General features: G+C 27.5%; 1 protein-coding gene across 3 annotated transcripts in view; it reads right to left on the minus strand.

The window, feature by feature from the left end:
- Positions 1-24022, minus strand: part of LOC123269948 (acetylcholine receptor subunit alpha-type acr-16) — a 262893-nt gene that overhangs the window by 82566 nt on the left and 156305 nt on the right. For all 3 annotated transcript variants that reach the window (XM_044735897.1, XM_044735896.1, XM_044735898.1), the window contains exons 7-8: positions 10067-10142; positions 7097-7291 (exon numbers count right to left, since the gene is read on the minus strand). In XM_044735897.1, the coding sequence (XP_044591832.1) occupies positions 7097-7291; positions 10067-10142 (271 nt within the window). The remainder of the gene's footprint in view (positions 1-7096; positions 7292-10066; positions 10143-24022) is intronic.

Below are 24022 nucleotides of genomic sequence, written 5' to 3' on the forward strand. Positions count from 1 at the left end.
TCGTGCCGGAATAATTTTTTTTTTATTATCTAAAGTAACACACGACGGATTTTCTTAATTTATATGAGCGTTCAATTCACTGTCGTTAAATTATTATTTATGAAAAACTAATTTGTGACTGTAGATTTTTTTGTATATCTATCTTTACATTTTATTATAGTATTTTTTTTCCTCACCTCAGAGTTATGGCGCCACTAAACCATAGCAGAGTTTTCTGTTTTTTATTATTTATTTTAATCAATTTTATTGTGAAAAATGAGATTATGAGGCGTGCACTTTTGGATTTTCCAAACTTTTTATTTCTCTTGTGACTTTAATTGATCGTAATTACATTAAATCTTAAACAAAAAATTTAATTTTCATCTCAATTTTTTTATTCAGCTTTTAAATTTAGAAAATTGTAATAATTGTCAGTTTAAATTAAAATACGTGAACCATTACTTTATACACAGATTTTCCAGTTATAAATGATTAATTAAATAATACAAGTCCGTGTTAAGTAATAAATTACAGAGAATTATATTTTACAATTGAATAGTCACAACAGTTGAACGTGTGAATTACGCTTAAATTTATTGGACATAATCCGAAACAGATGAAGTTACATCGGTCGATTAGAGAAAACAAATATTTGTTTCCAACCACTTTACATCTAGATAATTTACTTTGTTATTTCTATTACACACAGAGTAGTATGATTAAATGTTAAATTACTTTTGACGAAACTTTGTGGTAAAATTAATGTTATCGTAAAAAAAAAATTAACGAAAAACGTCAATAGACTAAAGATTGTTATCCATTATATTGACATTGTTCACAAGTTAGAGCAAAAGCTTATTTCTCGAAGGTACTTTGCGTGAGATAAATCTCACTTTGAACACCAGATGTTGTGTTATTTACTTTGCTTTTAATTGCGATAGTATTCGGTACTTTTCGAGAAGTTATTAGAGCGTGCACAAGAGAAAATTTAATTCAACAAAAAGTCCAGATAATTTTAATTCTAATGCATACAAAATTTCTTCGCTAAGAAAACTAAAAACTTTTGTTTACTCAATGTAGAGTTATTTCTCTCCAGAACTTTACGACCCCGAGTAACACGGTGAATTTTAACATTGAATTAACTTTATATGAAAATTTTTTACAGTGTAGTTTGTAAGGTAATTAATGTAATGTAAATTAAGTAAAATATTCTTTTAAGAATTCAGCTTTACCACAGTCACTTTTACAAATTCTGTCAGACATTTGAATGAACTAAACTTCTGAAGTAAAAATTAAAATCCGTGAATAGACATAATTATTTATTCAATCCAACAACAAATAAAAGGTTTTGAATGAAAATTTTCAACGAATAGTTTATTAAGCCTATGTAAATTCTGTTTTGTGGGTTTTTAATAACTCTTCGTAATATGAAATCGATTTGTCAGATAACTGGAATATTGAATATAATATATATTCCGCATTGATACACCCACGTATAACGTAGAATGCAGAATGTAGATGATTTTTAGTGCCTTGTATATAGAATCATCAAAATAGGCCATCTGGCACCACCGCATTTTCCGGGTAAACTGATCGACCACAGTGTACTGTCGTCAATAAAACACTCGCTGAATAATCATTCTTATTTTTGTAAAATTTACTCGTATACTTGTTTGTTCTACCCCATTTATTTCGGGTTACCCATTATTATCAAATAAATTAATAACTGTCTACTTAATTTACATTATATGACATAATATCATTTATTTTATTGATGAATGTTCATTGAATTGGAAACTTATAGAAAAAAAATTTTTGCACGCCTCATAGCGCGAAGCGCGTGAGTTTGTGCTTTATACTCGACTCATCAAGGTCAAGCAATTTTGTGATCTTTAAATGCCTCTATCACAACCATATTACACTTATACAATGATATAAGTAGATGTACACCGAAAAAACACTTAAATTAAACCATTTTTTACTTTCTAAAATCATATTATGTTGCTATTTTGAAAAAAAAAAAACGTTTTGAAAAAAATTTTACGTGGACGCCCGGATGTCACACCATTTTGGATGTACCAACGATTACTCCCGAACAAATTGATATTTCAAGACCGGACCTTTTTTATTAGTTTAAGAATTCGATGAACTGGGTCCGTATTTCATGTCAGTGGCCTAGTTTACATATTTTTTTTTTAAATTGAATTTTTATTAAAATTCACTACGATACAACCGTACAAAGCCAAATAAACTTTTCTTATTTGTCACGTGAAAACTATGGTGCCACTTGATCAAGCTAGATTTTTTTAGACTGCGTGCGCATATGACAAAAAAAAGGGCGCCGATATTTAAAAAAAAAATAAAAAATACTCTGTAAGAAATTATTTAATTATAATTTTTTTTTTTTTTAATCAATTACACAATTAATTTTTTTCTTAAGAAGTGAATGACCGTTATGAGGCGTGCATTTTTGGATTTTCCAAACTTTTTTTAACGTACTCTGAATCTATTAAATTAATTTTTTAAATAATGACTTTAATTATTTTTATTATATTTATTTAAAAATAGATCTAGTCAACGATAATTGCTCAAACCTCGAATTATTTGACACTTCGATCATATCGTTTGTATCATCGGTTAAACGACTGCTTCTAACCAATCACCACTAGTCTCTTAAAAAGTGCAATTTTTGTTTTTATTTCGTCTTGTAGTAATTACTCAGATACTTTTCTATACTGTTCAAAATTTGAACTTATAAAGTAAATGAAATTGATTTAATTTAATTTAAATTTAATTCTTGTTCAATTCTAACGAAATGTTAATGCTTTTTTATTTCTATTTTTTTTTTTTTTTTTCACTTAAAACTTAAACTAAATTTACTTTGTGTAAACCTAATGTATAAAGCCGATTGGCGTTTGAATAAATAAATAAATAAATAAATATATTATAATACTAGTATATTTTTGACGATCTAATTAACTAAGAGAATTTTTTTTAATGGTATTGAAGAAAAATATAGAATTAAATCGTTAGAAAATTTTAAAAATAAAAACTAATTTCAATTTAATAATTTAAAACTAAAAAATAATTCAAAGTGGACCGCTCGATTGAGCAAATTTATCCATTTCTCATCATCACGTCCTTCATGTCAGTCAAGGATTTTAAAATAATTTGTTCCTCAAATTTATACTGTTTAATTTAATTAAATAATTCCAGTGGGATCATCTTTCGTTGAATCAGCCCTTTAAAAATCAACACAATTCCAATTGAGTAGGGAAAAAAACGTAAAGTGTTAAATAAATATGGATATCTCGACTTTTTTCATTTAATCTCAGCGATAAAATTACCCGTAACGATATTAACAAACACTTTAAATCCATTTTATGAAAATGAAAATTGGCATAATATAAATGTCCATTAAGATTTTAGTTTTAGATAGTGGAAAACTTTCCAACTTCTCTCGGCTCCATTTCCAAAATTTATAAGACAATTAAATCACTTTCTATCATCTGTTCTTCGAATAGAAATGAAGAAGAAATAATCCCAAGAACATTTTGCGAAAGCTATTAAATTAAGGAGCATCTGATCCATTGATCAGCAATCAAAAAATCACTTGTGAGATTTTTTTAATGCATTAGTTCTCACTTGTCTCATTTCCTCATTTGATAGTGAGGGCAGGGTAAAAGTATACATATATATTTGAGGACAAAAGTTTAAAAAAAAAAATTTAGTAGAATGGAAGAAGAAAGGTCTATTCTTGTAATTCAAAGAAGGTCGTCAATTTTAGTCTAAAGACTTCTATCCTTAATTTTTTTTAACCATACACACACACCCACACTTATTCCTGTTCACTCTAGCTTTTTTCATCCAATTATATCCGACCAAGTCAACGCTACACGGAGAGAAAAATATGGAAATCATTCCTATAATTTTAATAAAATGTTTTCCTATACCATTTTAGGAGCAATTACTTAAATTATGGAAATTGTACCCATAATTTTTGGAAAATGTTACTATAATTATGGGCATAGTTTTTATAATTATAGGAACGATACCTATAATTATAACTGTAATATCGTCATGATTCCCATAATATATAGGAATGGTTGCCATAATATAGAGGAATAGTTTCTATAATATTATAAGAACCATTCCTATAATATTATGGGAACCATTCCTATAATATTATAGTAATGATGCCTATTAATATTGAAATAGTTATCATTACAACGTAAGTTATTTGTGACTTCGATGACCACTTTGAAGCATTTGAAATTGTTAGTAATTTCGATAATTTTACTTGCTTTCCAATAACATCGTTTGAAGTATGTAAAATAAGTAATATTGTTCACACAAACAATAAAAGTTACATTTCCAAAAGATGGATTTAATAAATATTCAACGTATGTATTGTAAATAAATAATTTGTTTTTAAAATAAAATGAAATTGTAAAAATAAACAATTAATTTCCATATCTATTTTGCTCCTTTAATTGTATAGTGAGAAAATATCCTTTTTATTAGAGAAACTTTAGAATTGCTATAATATTTTTCAATATTATCTAACAAAATAATAACTGAGTTGGAATAAACAATTTAAGATTAAGTACACACGTGAATAAAAATTATGAAAAAGAAATTTTTTCACTTTAGTGAAAGATCAATTTTTATTTACAAAAAAAAATTTATTAGCAAAAAAATATATAATAATTACTTTATATTTTTGAAATGATTGCTTCATTGTTATGAACATAAACATTTTTCTATTATTATGTGCGTCATTCCCATAATATTATAAGAACCATTCCTTTGATAGTATAGGAACCATTCCTATAATATCATAGGAACCATTCCTTTAATAATATAGGGACCATTCCTATAATATTATAGGAACCATTCCCATAATATATTGAAGCTATTCCATTATTGTATAGGAACGTTTCCAATAAACTATGGGTATGGTTCCTATAATGAGCATAGGATTGATATTTATAATGATCATTTTATTATAGGAACCATTCCCATAATTTTTGGAAAAGTTCCCATAAATTTCTCTCCGTGTATCAAAAGGATAATCGTGAAGGGTATCATTTCCAAATAAATTTCTAAAAAAAAAATTTTTATTTATTTTTTTTTTTGTAAATTTCAGATACGCTGAATTCTCTAGAGACATTCTTTTAAAATATACGCTTGATCACACAACACACAAAACCGAATTCATACAATTTTTTTTCTCGTCTTATCTCACTGGGAAAATAAAAAAAATATATAAATTAAGCCCCCTAGGATACATCTACACTCGGGTATATTCTGAAAACGCAAAATGCAGAGGTAAATAATGTATATAGTTTCCCTCCGGACGGAAATATTCCAGCACCTTTGCATTTCCTTTTCAACAGGTCTCAGATTTTACGAGGTGTACGTTTTTACAAGATCCTAACGTTCCTGTGTACTGTATAAATTTATTTATTTAAATTTATAGATATATTATAGGTTTGGGGATATTGGAAATCCATCATCCTTATTTCAGCGACACGTGATGAGCCTGCAGTCTTTACATGATCCATTTATGTATGTAATGTATTATACTGAACACACCGAATCAGGAATCACTGGTTTACTTGCATGGCTGAGTATCATAAATCAACTACTGTTACTTTAATGATCCCTCAACTCTATCCCGTTCTTCTCTCGTTATTCGGTTTGTAGAATCAACATATCTTTCATACATTCATCTTATTATTTATGAATTTACCTCACAGAATTGTAGGAAACATTTATTCAAATTAAATTTTTATTTTGGACTTAAAAAAAAAAATAAATAAAATTTTAGAAGAAAAAATAAATGCGTTCGCAGTTGTAGTCCGAGTATTAGTGGGCGCCCTTTCGAACGATCAAACTACTCTTTTTTATGTTTATTTTTGTTATATTTAACTTTTTTATTTATTCGTTATTTTATTTATTCATTTTTAAGAAGATAATAATAAACAAACGCACGTAAATAAAATAAAACCAGACAGAATAAAATCGTGCCGAGGATTTTTTACAGCAAAGGGTCGTAGGTTTTTCTGGGTGAGTTGTTTCGTTCCTTACAATATTTATAAATATAAAAATTATGTTATTTGATGAAAAATTAGACCAATTATTTTTTACTGTTGTAAAATTTAACTTTTTAATGTAACGTTGATCCATTTTAATGCTCGGGATAATTTTGAGTAAATTATATCCATGCTAACATTTGTAAAAATTTATTTAAATGATTTTAAAAATCGAGGAATAAAATAATTAAATGCTTAAGCGTTAAAGTAACAGCTTAAGGCGGATAAGATTTTTATATTAAGGCTATTGTCAGAACTTTGCATACAAATTGAATATCAAGATATGAACGTTTGAGAAAGTAAGTTACTTTTTCTGAAGCGGAAAAAATAAATTTTTACTTTTTTCTACTTTATTTTTAAAAATTTTTTAATATTATTTTATAAATATTACTTCTACAATTTTAATATTACTATAAAAATAAATTTATTTATAATTAAATTTCTACTTAAACAAATTTTTTTAATTACTTTTTAACTCAATAAATTTTTCTTTAATAAATATTAAAAAAATTAAACCAAACTTTTTAATGAACGTCTATTTTTATATAAAAAAATATGCCAATATTTCATTTAAAATACAAAAAAATTATTTTTATAATTTAAAACCAAAAATATTTTTAATTTTTGAATCGAAATTAAATTTTAGAAAAATTATTCTTTTCTCCAAAAACGTTTTTTTAAGCAAAATAAAATTATTATAAAATTCAGCGAGATTTTAATATTGCATAGAGTAATTTAAAAAAAAGTGGGTCAATGTTATGGTAATTTTTCCGACTAAAAATAATAAACATTCGGCTGTCAAACAATGAAATAAAATTGAAAAAAGAAGTTCAGAGGGAGAACTAATTATTTAAATAACTTGAGAAAGCCGTTGAAAAGCTCTGTCAGTAAGGCGAAACAACTCACCCATAAAAAATCGTTTATGTAGATCTGTATAGATAAAAAAGTTATAAAGAGAGTGCCCATTTGAGCAAGATAGCAGGCGAGAAAAGCGTGCAGAGAAGCATAAATAACATTACCTAGGGTGAGCTTTTCGCCGGAGTCTGGAGGCAGGGTGAACCCAAGTAGTGCCATACTGGATATAAGTACGCATGGTACGATGAGATTGAAGAAGTAATAGAGTGTCCGCCTGCGGATATGTATTGTGAATGTGATGTCGACGTATGGCTCCGGGCAGCATTGGTATCTTATTGTGTTTTTCTTCCCGGGCATTCCTGAAAATGAAAGTTTGTCGTGCGCTGGAGCATTATTCTTTTTTCAGACACTGGCTAATTTTTTTTCACTAGCCTTAATATGCTGTGGCTTTTTTGCCGGGGCTTGCCAGTCCACCGAATAGACAATATTATTTTATTAAACTTCTAACTTTGGCCTTTATTTTTCAGACACAACTTTTTATTTTTATTGGTCGAACGTGGATAAACGCAACCACTAAAATAAAAGATACCTTCGGAGGGCTCTTGGGATTACATTAAACCAGATACCAAACAATGAAGGATAAAATAAAATTATTTATTTCTTATCGTCGAAATTACAACGGCTGTAAAAATTTTTATGGCTTGAATAAAAGAGCGAAAATGTCTGTGGTAAGTCGAATTTTAAGCACTTTCTTTAGATGTACTGAACGCATCTCACTGTTAAGTCTTAAGGCAAGCCCCTATGATCTATATTTTTTATTGAGCACTTTACTCTCGGTATCGTTTTTCAACCATAAGCTACTGCCCCCTAATTCTGCTGAAAAACTCTCGAATTAGTTTTAGGAAAATAAAAAATAAAAAATATCTAATGAATTTCGGCTTAAGCTAAAGCTCGGAGTAAGTGAAAAAATTTATAAAACCTTTTGGGTAATTGTGGCGCGAAAATAAGGGCGCTAAAAAGTCCAAAGATACTCAACTTATGAGCCGTATATTTAGTACATGGGACGTAATAACCGTGTTCGTAAAAAGTTTTCTTTTTATTGTCGGGTTAAATTTTATCTTGACATCGTAAAAAACACACTTTTATTTTTTTTGTTAATAATTCCATAGCGAACAAATTATGGATATTATTCGCATGACAAAATGATTTGGTGTACTCATTTTTGTGGGGCTTTATTTTTGAAAGGGATAAATTGTGGGATAAAATTACTGCACTGAAAAAAATATTAACCTAAATATAGAAATTTTATTTAACTAGATTATTTCGTAAAAAATATCAAAATAAAATTTTTATTTTTTCAAATAAAATTTTTATTTTTTCAAATAAAATTTGTTTCATTTCATTTAATAATGGATCAACGCTTTGAAGGTAGTTCTGTCGATATTGCAAAAGTCAGATGTAAAATATAAAGTTTCGTTTGATTTACGTAGTAGATCATATTATTTATGCCATGTCACGTCGGAAAAAGAGAGACGGCGTTTATTTTTGATCGGTTTTTATCAATTATTATTATCTCATGCTCTAAATCTGTACTTTCAATTATGGAAAGTATTTAACATATTATTTTTCCTGTCTACATTTTTATCAATATCAGTACTTACTATAAAATAAAATAAGAAAGGTGATCTTTCATAAGATTTAATTTAAACTTAAAAATTTTTTTAATTCAAAATTTTTTAATAGTTCTTTGTAGCTTTTAAAAAATTCAATGTCATTATTATGTTATCATATTCAACAATATTTCCTCAAATTAAATTTAAATAAATATATTTTCATCTATAACTAAAATAACATTGCGATAAAAAACGTATGTACCAAAGAAATGTTTTGAAAATAATAAAAAAATCGTTGTAATTTTTAAATAAATTTTTTTATGCGTAAAAATTTAAGAATTTTACCGTACCGAGTGTAGATAATAATTTTTTTCGTACTTATCGACTTCAGAAAAAATGTCTCAGATCTAGAACAAGAATTTCATTTAAAAATTTTAAAAATTTGCATTCTAAATTACTAAGGGCCAGATTTTCAATCCGGGATAAAATTTTATCCAAGATAAAAGTACTATCAATATAATAAAGAAAAAAAAAAAAAAAAACAAATAATTTAGTGACGTGATATTGTGGTTCTCAGTTAGTTCTCCATGAATTTGATCATTTATTACATAAAAAATAAATATACCATAAAAATAATAATAACCTCTTGTTGTGTCATTTAAATTGTTTTTAAATTAATTAACACAGTTATAAATTAATAATAGATATGTCAAACGCAAGATATGAGCTCGAAGAGCTCAAAAGGATAGAACAGCGACCGCTTTGAGCTCGGAGAGTTCAAAATAACACATAAATTGTAATTTGGAACTCGAAGAGCTCGATAAAGTTACAAGTGCAATTTCAAGCGTTTAGATATGGAATTAGCGGAAAGTTGCAGGGATGGGCTTCAGGGTCATCCGTTTTCCTAATTTTTATTTTATTTATTTACAATCAGCAAGTTGTCACAGTTGGAGATTAATATTTCTGTGACATGCGGCTAATGTTTATTTATTTTAATTAAAAATAAGTGACTGAATTCAGGGAGAACTACTCGTACGCAATATCACTGTGCTAAATTATTTATTTTTATCATTATATTGGCAGTACTTTTATTTCGGATAAAATTTTATCTCGGATTGAAAAACTGGCCCTAATTAGCGTAAAATTTATTTACTTTAAAAATTTTACCGTATCGACTGTAGATATTAATTTTTTTTTGTACTTATTGATCTCAGAAAAAATGTCTCAGATCTAGAACAAGAATTTCAAGAAAAAAAAATTTTTGTTAAAGTCAAATGTTTGTAATTTTATTTTTTTCAGTGCAGTTATTAAATTCATAAACTTTTTATTACGGGTAAAATAAACCATTATTATAGTAGACATTTATTTGACTTAGCAAGTATCAACTCGAAAAATCCCTCGGTAACAAAATCAGGCATGTATTATTTAGTCAGGGTGATAAAAATACGCGCGTATAATTACGCACCTGACGAGTACGTGGCTCGTCGTAAAAGCCGCGAACTCGGGTGCTATCAGACTCACCGATGAGGTCCCACTCTCCGTTAGTGATGAAATCGGACAAGTCACCTCCCTCCTCGGAGTTGAGTATGAGATCGAGCTAACAATTTTAAAGTTCGATTAAGAGAAAACACGTTACTTCATGCCGTAACACACACTTATATATATTAACACAAACAGTACAATAAGTACAACCATACTCATTATCATTACTCGTTGTAAATAATCTAACTCATTTAATTACAAAACTAAAACCTGAGAGCAAGCATCGCTAATTACTAATTATTGTCTTGCTTTATCTAACAAGCTAACAAATATTTTTTATTTTATTTTAATTATTTAACCTTTCAATTTATTTTTTCCCTTCATAAGCTTTTTATAACGCACTTCTTTTACTGCTGAAGGTATTTCAATGTTTTAATTAAAACATCTAACTAAACATAATTAAAATATAAACAACATTTTTTTAAATAAAAACTTTTTTTTGTTCATTCATTTCAATTTCAATTAGACAGTATGAACTTTCTGTCAAACACAAAAAATTTTTTTTTAATTTAAGATTAATTAAAATAAAATAAAACTGTCATCAATTGTTCAAGCTGAAGGATTTATCACAATGAATGTCAGTTTAAATATTACTGAAATTAATAAACTTTTAATAATTGCTCTTACGTTTAACGTTTGCAGTTAACTAATTAAAGCATCTCGAAATGTAAGCTAACAAACGAACGTGCAAGTGACAAGTTTGTAAAAACCCCTGATAAAAAGAGATGAAATATAATTTTGATCTTAAAAGGTCGCTGAATTAATAACTTTCATCTGTTAATTTAATTTTAAATCAAAAAGTTCGTACTGGCATTAAATATTACATTAAAACGATGAATATTTGAATATTTTATTTAAATGTTCAAATATACAACTAATGCATCTGCTTTCTATTTGTCCGTCAATCACTGACAGTACTGACGTCCATAATTGAATTATTAGCATCTCTTTCTTTCAGCCAGGGCTTTCATAAATTAATAATTTAGGTTTGTCATGTCACAAGCAGACAAAGCTTAAATAACAGTTTATTTTAGAGGTCAATGCTCTGTTATTTAATTTGTACATATTAATTATTGACATTAAATATGCTAATTTTAATAATTCATATCAGCACTTCGAGACACTAGTTGTTGGCTTTCATTAAATTCCATGCAGGTCTGACCATTGACGGGCATTTCTACTTTAATTATTTTTTATTTTCATCTATAATTATAATATTTTTGCGGGCCGTCAATGAATATCACAATATAATTAATGACTAGTGATTACTGATTAGTGATACTGATAGTGATAAATAATAAATTCGTGCCGAAGATCATGCAAAATAAATATAATAAATAAAATGTTATTTTAATTGAATTGGCAAGGATTTTATGATGAGGAAAATATGAAATGTTTTATAATGTGACTGCGAAGATCGACACGCCAGTCTATGATGGGCTTGAGCGAGAATCAAACAACGAGATATTTTATATTTAATTAAATTAAATTAACAAGTAACGTCATATAAAATTATTTGTTATTTTAGAATTTAAATTCATGAAATGCGAAACTTTTTCGAGCGTGGTGTAAAAAATAGGGAAAAACGTGTGCATTAGCCGTCAGCAGTTACAGTGGATATAAACGAGTTTAACAGATGACTAACACAGATCTAGAATACGAGTTTGAATTTCTATCTCGCCCGTTTTATCTCATAAATCGACTATCATGAATCGCTGACGAATAATGGAATCACTTTACATCGCCGATTCAAACGATTCTGTTTCAAAGTATCAGATTTTGTAGTTAATATTCACGTCCTGTTATGTCGCACTTTGATATTTTTTACGATCATAATTTTTTACGTTTTTGATCATTAAACAGAAAAAGTTGATCCTATTCGAGATTCATACCTTTTCAAAGACTAATTTTATTATTTGTTCCATTTAAATTTCTGGATTTTTTGAGATTATCGAGTCACTAATTTTTATTACTAAGTTTGTGACGTTACTATTGATTTGCACAAAACCAATAAATTATAGAATTTATGAAAGTTCAGAATCGTTTTAAGCGTAATAAAAGTACAATATTACAATCAATTCTACTTAAATTAAATTACAAATCAATCCATTTTCTTTATATTATTTGTATGAAAATTTTTTCATCACATTATATTATCACAAGCTCCATAAATGCTGACTCTGTTACTCTATCTTCAGTAAAAATTCAATTTTTATTTCTTGAAAAGTCACGAGAATAATCTCATTTATTATTTTCAGAAATTTTAATAGAAATTTTATATGGGTGATTCTCTATAAGGATGTTTTTTGCTGTCCCAGGCATTTTTTTATTAAAAAAATTATTATTTTGTTACTAAAAAAAGTTTATTACGAAAGTAAAAAAACATTTCTATTTGGAGCTTTGAAAACTAAAATGAAATAAATTTTTGTTTTTTTGCTATAAATTTGTAAACCACCGAAATAATAGTCCTATGGGCTGTCCCATTCCCAAAATTGAAACTTTACGATTGAATTTTAAGTTATTCGTCCATAATATATAATTTTGTCTGTAATGTTTATAAACTTAATTAGTTAACTAACAATCTTCTTCAATAAAAAGTATCGAAAATTAATTTTTTTTATTAAATTCATTAAATTAAAGTTTGTCCCAGGCATTTTAAGAACAGTCCCCTGTCAGATGTTCAAAGCCAAAAAAAATCCAGCGTGCTATTTTATGTTCTGTAAGGTTTATAAGGACCTAACTAGCTTTGAGTTAGTAACCATAGGGTTTTTAGCGCTTTATCGCCATTTTATTTAGTGTCAAAACACCGTTTGTGCTGGAAACATGTGTCTGGGCCACGAGATACTCAATCCCCTGGCAACTATTTTTATTTATAATTTATTTATAAAATTGGATCCACAAATCTTAATATTATTCTAATTAATGTAAATATTTATTGAGAACTTGAAAAGTTGAATGCATTGAAATAGTTTGCTTGATTTTTCTCAGTTTGATAAAAAAACAGTCCCCTGGCAAACAGTCCCCTGTCATGTTATATGGCAAAAGATACACAAATATCGAAAAAACAAAAATTAAATTGGCTGTTTATTTATTATCATTAAGCTGATAGTTTTGAAGCCCTTGTTAATTTTTTTTCTAATAAAATTAAAAATAATTTGGTCGGATAATTTTGTACATATTTAAGATGTCCTTACTGAGAATCACCCATCTATTTTTTATAAATAAAATTTTTTTAATAAAAATTCTAAAATTTTCTTCTAATGAATAAATTTTATCAAAATTTTTATCATATTACTTCTATGAATTTAACTTATAAACAAATTCCATTTTTGATTACATATTTTAAAAATAAAAAAAAAAACAATCTTTAAAATTCAAACCGTCAAAAATTTTTAAAAATATCTTCAGACATATAAGCACTTAATAAAACTTTCTCAACAATTCAAAAGAGTTAACAAAAATAAAAAAATCATCATAAAATTAATGAGTTTACTAACATCCTAATGCCTGGCTAAATCCTCGAGTATTTGCTCAAGTACAAGCACATTTCAGGGTAGTTTATCCAAAGTTAAGCTACTATATATTAGTACACAAGATGAGATTGTGTATTTAGTCTTGAGTCACAGAAGGATAAATTTTCAAGTACATAACTAGTTAATTAGTGCCAAGCTATTTTATACACACTGAAAAGTGAAAACACCTATTATAATTATCTATTATATATTATCTAATCAACTTATTGTTAATTAATTAGTGTTAATTAATTATTGCCTCTATTCGCGATGACTGGTCAATGAAATAATTAATTACACCACGCGCTTTTCACTAAATAAATTATGTCAAGCTCTTATCTAATTAATATTGAATATCGCTTCTCGATAAGCTCATTTCGTTTAATTAATTTGTAATTAATTATTATTGCCTTTAATTAAGTCTTTTATTTTTGAGTAAGTAAAAAATCTTATAAAAATAATAATTGCTGTTTGATTTCGCTCAAGTTCATCAAACAGGCCTGGCAGGTGATTGTAAGAAATATAAATGTTGTGACGATAGTCGATAGGAATAAATGTGCCTCTTCGTGCTTGAATTCTCAACGTGTGTTTTAATATTAATAGATGTATTTTTTTATGTATTAGTATTTAATAATTGTCGGGTAATAGACGCACGAAGAGAAAGCACGAAGCTTGCCCATTTATTCCGTCGATGTAACACATTTTTTTAAATACAAGAAAACTGGTAATATTTTAAAATTTATTGATTAAATTAATGGCCATTAATTTAAAAAATAAAGTGACGATAATAACAATAGTAATGAGTAACAGTAAGAAGCTGTTAAGCTTAACAGTAATGGTAACAGTAGTAGAAACAGTTCTAGTGATGAAGGAGTAGTAGTTGGTAGTAGTTGGAGTTAGTTAATTTATTTAGATTAGGGGTGTATATATTATTGTTCCGGTACGTGGTCTTACATGAATGCCCATGCTCATTCACACCGCGCCCTGTCTTTTACTTTAAACGGTGCGTTGAGGGGCACGCAAGTAAGAGCGCATCCGAATGCATCTGCCTTGCACACACTTGATTGATTTTTTTCAGCTTTCTTAAGTTTGGTTTGGAAAAAATTTTTTTAATCTGTCATACCTTTTCTCTGCACATTAATTTATTATTGTAATTATTTTATTAATTTAAAACAAATTATTGTAAGCTCGTGGAGCATTAAGTTGATTTTAAAAATAATAAATTACAGCGAAGTGAGAAAACATTGGTGTCAGAATGAATGAAAACGCCCGAGGCTGCTGCAGGGGAATTTACCGGCGTGCGAGCTTTTCTCATAAGAGTGTGGGAGTGTGATGAACCACAGTTGATGGACGCGTCGTCGGCTTTAAATCCTGAAGTAACACGCGACAGACTGAGGACTAGACGAGGTCATGCAACAGGTGCAAAGATTTCTGACAACTACTTGGACCAAGTTAGTTTTCTGTACTGCTACTTGTCGCTGTTCTTCAACATTTTTTTTTGCTATTATTTTTTTACAACTTTTCACGTTTATGATTCGATCATTAGTGATGATAAAATAAATATGCTTTGTTGGCGAAGCATGAATTGAAATTTATAGGAATTATTTTAAATATTTTAAAAATATCGAACAGTAATTGGAATAATTTTCTAAGAATTGTACACTGATAGAAGGATTTAGTTCTACTAGAAAATCGAACGCGCTTTGCGCGCTTCTGTCAAATTATTGATTATCGACAGTTTAATTAATCAATATTTTTACAAATTTTGCTCATTAATATTTAACCGTTGCCATGGTAACCGTTGCTATGATAACCATTGCCAAAAAAAGTCACCATAGCAACGAAAAGCGACAACAATGAAAACGTCACATCAACTTTTTAATAAAAGTTATGATTATTTTCATGGAAAAAACTCGCCATAGCAACCTTTAGCATAGCAACGGTTACCATAGCAACGATTGCTATGGCAACAGTTACCGTAGCAACGGTTACTAAGGCGACGATTACCATAGCAATGGTTACTAGGGCGACGGTTACCATAGCAACGGTTACTATGGCAACGGTTACCATAGCAACGATTACCATGGAAACGAAAAGCGACAACAATGAAAACGTCACATCAACTTTTTACTGTAGGATTTAAGGAAGTTCGAGCGTAACTAATGAGTCAAAATAATTTAAAAATTTTTTTTAAATTTTAGTCTTCCCAATATTCGTTAAAATTCTTTATTTTAATTTAAAATAATTTAAACAATTTAATAATTGATGATTTTTACTTATTTAATAAAGTAAAGTAATAAAATGACTTTGGTATTTATTACTTGCCAGAATAAATAAACAGATTTGGCAATAGCGCGTTTGATTATACCCATTACAGAGACGTGGATGAGTGAGTGAGTTAAACATTTCTCTCTCTGTAACTATATTTCTATCCTTTTCTTTTTTCTCAGCTGTTGACGCGATGTTGTCAAATCTTTATTCGAATAAATGGCTGACGATAAACGAGTTACAAACATAAAATTTGACTTTAAATATTTCAAAAATTATATCAGTAATGTTTTATTATTAAATTGTTTTTATATTTTGCAATAATCCAAGTTTTTTGTGTATAGTTTTTTATCCGCTAAAGTTGGGAGGTTAATATTGAAAAAAATAATTAAAGTCTCGACAAAAGTTTGTCCGCCATAATAGCCCGTGTATAAGGAGATAAAATATGTGATTTTTAAAATTTAATATCTAAGTAACTAAACGGTGAATCTTTTTTAAATTTTGGGATTAGATAAATGACGTATTTATTTATACGTATACTTAATTTCAAAGCTCAAAGTTGGAAATTATTTTTTACATTAGATTCGCTCGAACCTCCTTAATAAGATTTAGTAACAGATACTAAATGATTTAGTAACAAACCTTTCATTACCAAATATTCAGTAATAGGTACTAAATCATTTATTAAAGTCCATTTAGTTCCACCAAATAAATATTTAGTAGTATTGAACAAATAATTTATTGGTACTCAATAAATTGTTTATTGATATCAAAGAATTTAATTTTTAGCTAATTTTAGCGTGTAACCTAACTTTTTAACTTACAATAAATAAAAATAATTAAAATAAATAATTTTAAGTAAAAATATAAGGTATTATATAGAAAAGAATCTCATTAAATTATATTTTTTTGTTTGAGACATTTATAAAATTTAAAATTAAACAAGTTTTTAACATATCAATAATAGACAAATTAAAAAATGTAAACTAAACACTGAGAAAAGACATAAATAGAAGACATTTATTGGGAGTATGTGTGTTTTTAAAGGTTTAATAAATCTCCCAAAATCGAGTTGAATAAAATAATCTAAGTTAGTGAATAGGTTATGTATCATATAAACATTGGAATTAAAGCATAGCCATCTACTGGCAATACTTGCCAAAGAAATATTTAGTACCTGTTACTAAATATTATTTGGTGGGAATAAATATTTATTTCCATATAATAAGGCTTTGTTCATATAAAGAAATCATTTATTAAACTGTAACAAATAATATTGATGGGTACAAAATATTTGTTTGTCCCAAATAAATGAATAAAAATTTTGTTACTAAATTAGTTAAGTATTCCGTACTAAATCCTTATATCAATGTAAAAAATTTTAGAATATTTAAAAAATCTCTCAACTAATCAAAGATATTGTAGCAAATTTTTTAATTTTGAATAGCTATAAATATATATGGATACATAATTGTCAAGTAAAAAAAAAAAATAAAAAAAATTACAGCTACCGCGGTTAAGTAATTCGAAATAATTTCAAAAAAATCACGACGATTTAACATCACTGAATTTTAAAATTAAAGGTATGATTTTAATTTTACCAGGAATAATAACTTTTATTCACTTAATTTTTCGTCATTTCTGAAGTACTTTCACCAGTCGCGTAAATGTCAGTTTAATGTTCCGCGAAATCATTTGGCAGTTAACTTCAGTGGTTTGAGGGGATTTGAAAATTTACAGCTGGAAATAAAATATTACTCGACTTATATCGATCTAAGATGAGATGATGCCGAACCGCGAAATTGAAAATTTTACTAGCGACATTTGCAAAAAAAAGTAACAATAATAATAACCACGGAAATATATCCAGACTTTTAAAATTTGACGGCTTATAGCGTTTCCGAACAGTTTTTACGCGCAATGTATTTCAGCTGCCGACGATGATGTTTTCACTGGCGGTGTTTAACTTTTACATATTTTTTAGTGTTCCGACTGTAACATATTTACACTCGGCTACTTTATGAGCACAAACTCCTTGAATATCTGAATTCTTTTCCGCTTTTTTTTTTTTAAAGAATTTATTCCACAAACATATGGTAACAATTTTAACCATAAAGTGTACATATACAGAGAAAATAATTAAAATTCATGTAAAAGTGAACATGAATTTTCTATAAAAATCCTTAGCAGCCATAAAACTCGTCTATTTCACATATAAATAAAAAGTGTATATACAAGAGCGGAAAAATAAATATTTCAAAGTTTAGTTGATGCTGCTGCTTAGCAATGCATACATAGTTGATGTATAGTTGATAATCCTCGAGGCTGTAAAAAAATAATGCTCCAATAGATTCAACTGATCGCCAATACCCGAGGGTATATTTGCATCAAACTGTTGAATATTTCACCAACTATTTTTTTTTAAATTATAAAATAAAAAATAATATCAAAATTATTTTTTACTCTTTATGATACATAAATTTATCATTGGAGATTTTGTGCTTGGTTCAAGGTATCGAGAGATTTCGAGTGTGTGCAAGGCAAATACGAACTTAGCCTAAGCTTTGCACGACGAGTACTCACTCTCGGTTGTTCATTTTAATTTAAATAACATTTGATAAATGGTAAGTTATCTTGCATGTTCTTTCAAAATTAAATGACTCGAAAAAAAAAAAAAAATTTACCACCGAGTATTTAATTAATCGTTAAACAGTAGTAATGCTTAATGCATTGATTTGTTTAATGATTCATTTAATACCACGGTGAGTAAATGAGAGTGGGAACTCGTCTGTCTGCTGGCATGGAAGCGTCGTTCAACAATGGACTCCACGGAAGGTTTAAATTTAAGAGGTAATAAAATTAATCATAATTATTTAAATAAAAAATAAGTTAAATTATCCAATTAATTTTTAGAGAGCGGTCCTTGAGATCAGCTAATTTTTACACTGATAGAAGAATTTCTTCGTATTTAAAAAATATTTCTTAGTATTTATAATATTTCTTAGTATTTAAGAAATATTTTTTAAATACTAAGAAGTGATGTTTAAATTATTTCTTAAATACAAAGAAATCTTCTTAAATACTAAGAGATCCTTCTATCAACGTAAGCAGGAAGAAAAAATTTTTAACCAAAAAATTTTAAGAAAGAAAAAAATTATCTTGAATGAAGAAAATTTTCTTGTCTAAAAATTGTTTCTTTCTCCAAAAGAACCCCCATGAAAAAGAAATATAAAAAAAATATATGTTGAAGTATATAAAAAATATATTTTAAATATATTAAAAATCTATAAAAAATATATAAATATATAAAAAATATGTATAGTAGATATATTTTTAATAACTAACTTTTGGCCGATTTTCATATATATTTTGAATATATTCTAAAATACATAAAAAATACATAGTTAAAAATATTAAAAAAATTTATAAAATATATATGAAAATCGGCCAAAAGTTAGTTATTAAAAATATATTTACTATACATATTTTATATATATTTATAGATTTTTAATATATTTAAAATATATGCTTTATGTATTTCGAAATATATTTTTTTTATATTTTTTTTTCATGGGGGAACTTTGGTCTTTTTTAAATTTTCTTGAAGCAAGAAAAGTTTTTTCCGCGTATTTCTCTTCGTATCGTAAGCTTAGATCAAGTGACGAATCACCAGAGAAACTCCCGCAAAATCGATATAAAAACAAGATTTTAAATAATCGGTTTTAGTTTTAGTTGAATTCACAAGTATCGTGTGTCCGACTGATCTACTGCAGTGCGATGTACATAAATGTGAAGGTATTGGCTCAGATGTAGATAGATTTATATGTGGATGTGTATATCCATTCAACACGGGTTTGGTGAATAAATCCGGACGATATCCCTGACACCCGTGGACGGACGGAAATCCTATCGGTCGTCGATCCTTACACAGAACTCGGGCCCGCTACTGATTTATCGCGCGTTTATGTGATTGTTAGGTACAATGAACTCGTGTTCATTTCTAATTCATGAGTTTAGATATCTTACAATAGACTGTCAAGAGGTATTAATCGTACGTTAATTTTATCATCTCAGTTTAACCTTTAATATTTTATATAATTTGCTCTACTCAGTGGGCTTATCAATTTTGCAGACTCTAAATCCCTCTTTGCTGTACTGGGACTTGTGGTATGTAATTCTATGTACTTAATCTCCGGCTAATTCTCACACTTCTTGTCTTGAGAAATGTTACTTTATTATTTATAATTCTTAAACGTGTAATGCCTTCTCATTTTATGCTTTGATTTTGTGATTGATTTTTTTTCTGTCAAGTGAATTGAAATATAGAGATTGATAGAGTCGTATTTTGTGCTGAAAAACGTCAGGGTAAGACGAATTGATAAAAAATTTATCGGAATTTTTTTGTCAACTGAAATACGGGAGTTGTAAACTTTGATATTGATTTATTCGCGGGAAATTTGTTTTTTAAAAATTTTAAATAATATGTGTAATTTTTTAAGGTTACTCTTTTCAATATTATTATTTTTACTTTCTTATAATTTATAATTTTAATATAATTAAAATTTACTTTATATTTGAAACAAAATTTATTATCCATTGAATAATCTGAATCCTGGAAAAAATAGACCTAGAAAAAATTTTAAAGTTATCAAAAATTTATATTATTTCAGATTTATCAAATTATTATAATTATTATTACAATTTTTATTTTATAATAATTTTAATGAAATAATATTAATATTTTTATAATTTAAAAATTTTTTCCGGGTTTATTTTTTCCGATTACCGAATAGTATTTATTATAGTTAATTTTTTTCGTGTACAAAAATTCTAATTTTTTTTTTTCAAAAAATAAAATGATTGATTTCAATAAATTCACTCCAACAAAAAAATCTATTCATTCATAACATTAAATTTATCAGAATTTTTTTGTCAACTAAAATACGGGAGTTGTAAATTTTGATATTGAATTATTTGCAAAAAATTTATTTTTTAAAAATGTAAAATAATATGTCTAATTTTTTAAATTTACTTTTTCCAATTTTAACATCTTAAATTTCTTATAATTTATATTTCTAACATAATTAAAATTCACGTTATATTTGAGACAAAATTTATTATCCATTGAATAATATGAATCCCGGAAAAAATAGACCTAGAAAAAATTTTAAAGTCATGAAAAATTCATATTATTTCAGATTTATTAAATTATTATTATTATTATTTCAATTTTTATTTTATAATAATTTTAATGAAATAATATTAGTATTTTTATAATTTAAAAATTTTTTCCGGGTTTATTTTTTCCGATTACCGAATAGTATTTATTATAGTTTATTTTTTTTGTGTACAAAAATTCTAATTTTTTTTTTTTTTTTTTTTTTTTCAAAAAATAAAATGATCGATTTCAATAAATTCACACCAACAAAAAAATCTATTCATTCATATCATTAAATTTATCAAAATTTTTTTGCCAACTAAAGTACGGGAGTTGTAAATTTTGATATTGAATTATTTGCGAAAAATTTATTTTTTAAAAGTATAAAATAATATGTCAAATTTTTTAAATTTACTTTTTCCAATTTTAACATCTTAAATTTCTTATAATTTATATTTCTAACATAATTAAAATTCACGTTATATTTGAGACAAAATTTATTATCCATTGAATATTATTTATTTTTTCCGTGTAAGGTAAAAGCCCCAATAGATGATCACGTACCAGTATATGATCACTCCATGTATTTGTATATCTATATTCACAAAATATACTGGTACATGATCATCTATTGGGGCTTTTACCTTACTAAAATTCTAATTTTTTTTTCCAAAAAATAAAATGATCGACTTCAATAAATTCACACCAAAAAAAATCTATTTATTCACATCACTATATTATCAATGGAAATAAAGCCGTGATTTACACAATGACATAAAATTCCCCGGAGAAATCGAAAAACATTAAGATTAGAGTCTGACGTTCCCAAGAGTATGTTATGCTGGAGTTTTTAACCCCGAAAGGTTTAACACCGCCGAAAGATACCCACATAAGAAAAACCATAAATACACATGTCATTTCTTCAGTACAGAGGGGTCTGTTCATTCTCTGGCGTTAAGATGAATCGCCGTTCGTTTTCAGCAACATCTTCACGCCACAACAAGATTTCTCTATTTTCCAAAAGTGATAAACTGCATTGCAGTTCCCAGTGAGCTAAAGCAAAGCGAAAGCTGTGTACATTGAAAGAGCTCTGTGTTACTCCGGAACAGGTCCGCAGACCGCAGGATCATCTCGTCCGTCCAGTGAATCTACTCCTTCTGTCCTTTCATTGTTACCACGACAAACTTTTTTTCGTTTAGTACTATTCCTTTCCTTTCGAATAACCTCAACAATTTATTTTCCTCCCTTCTAAATTTTCAAACATTTTTCTTAAAAATATTTCCTTTTTTTATACTTTATTTACTTTCGCGTTATCGTCGTACGAGAGATAACTTATTGGTTTATCGCTCGTTATTTATGGTGTGGCTGCCCAAAGACCGCTGTGACTACTTTATTCCATACTTTTATTCATGTTTACATTCTAATAAAAAATAAAAAATCATAAATCAATGTTAAAATTTAAAATTTTAATTAAAAGCCAAGGATTTAAGGATCATGTGGAGTCGATGGAAGAACGGCGCGGCAATATGCTCCATGCAAAATCGTGGTTCCCAGCTCAGACATAATCACGTGGTCCCGGCTTTGACTCGTCGATGTAGGTGTGTTTTTATATTTGTTTATTGTTGTGAGTATTTATTATTAATATTTAAATATAGTATATATATAAATGGATAAATATACAGACAGTTAGATAGATTAGATAGTTGAATTTTTTTCTTGAGAAGATAAAAAAATAAATAAATAAATAAGTTATATTGTTAAATAAAAATATCGCGCATCGGTTAAGTATTTTACAGGTGTAATTTATCTTATTTGTCATTATTATTTATTGATGTGAATTTGATTCGTATTAACTTGCACGGAGGCGCGTTAAGCAGACAACATTGACAAGCGTTATCAGCCAATCAGCGTGATGAATTTTATTGTTGTAGTTATGTGTAGTTATAATTATAAGGTACAAGTTATGGGTTATCTTTATTGTAAATATAATATTTAAGTTAATATGTGGAACTGGAGGTTGATAATTGTTAATAATAAATCCGCTTGTACATTTATAGACACGTATTACGATTAGCAATATAAATTCCCGTCGAATCAATATTTGGATGACGCGGCCTCGACAAAAGCGTTGAAAAAAGTTATGATAATAATAATAAAAATCATTGTAGTAATAATGATAATGGCAATAAAGAAGAATGTAAACAAAGAAAAAAAGCTCGCGCGGGTTGCGATGACAAAGAAGGGGATTGATGAGTTATTGAGAACAAAAGGGAGCGCTAGTGTGTGGGGAAAAGAGGGGGATCGTGTAAAGCGATGAGACAAAAAATAGAGTGCGAGTGCTTTTACCTCTTGAGATAATAAATTCATATCTCGATATACTATCGACAGTTCAATATCTCACTTTTTTGTTTTATTGTTGTTGCTGTTGTTGTTGTTGTTGTTGTTGTTATTATTATTATATATCGCATCGGGGTTTCTTTGATATTTTACTCGATAATTGCCTCGACAAAAGAATACTCTCGTTATTAGTGAATAAATAAAGCTGTCGTACTTAATTATTTTTATTTTTGATTCAAGATAATATTCTCGATAAAAATAATAGCTGATTACACTTGACTTCGACTATTGTTGTTTTAATTGCCTCGGGTAACTTGAGTTTTTAAAAATATAAATTAAGGTTACTGCTATCGGGTTCAAGATTATTTATTTTTTTAAAGTTATACATTGTTAATTAAATTTTTTGATATTTTACACTATTTATTTTTACTTTAGACTGTCTAAAATTTTTTGCTATAAATTTTTGATAAATTTTTTTATTCTGAATTTATTTTTTTTTTTTTTATTAATTATTATTTAGAGTCGGTTTTAACTGCTGAGGTCATATCGCCGACTTTAACTGTTGGGAGTGGTACGTTGGGGTCTTTTTGGATTGTGTAAATCTTAACCTACGCGGCAAGGGCCGAATATCAACCAAGTTGGTTTCTAAGACCAGCTTGG

Source organism: Cotesia glomerata, linkage group LG7, assembly GCF_020080835.1.
Source record: "Cotesia glomerata isolate CgM1 linkage group LG7, MPM_Cglom_v2.3, whole genome shotgun sequence".
In the NCBI taxonomy this organism is placed as follows: domain Eukaryota; kingdom Metazoa; phylum Arthropoda; class Insecta; order Hymenoptera; family Braconidae; genus Cotesia; species Cotesia glomerata.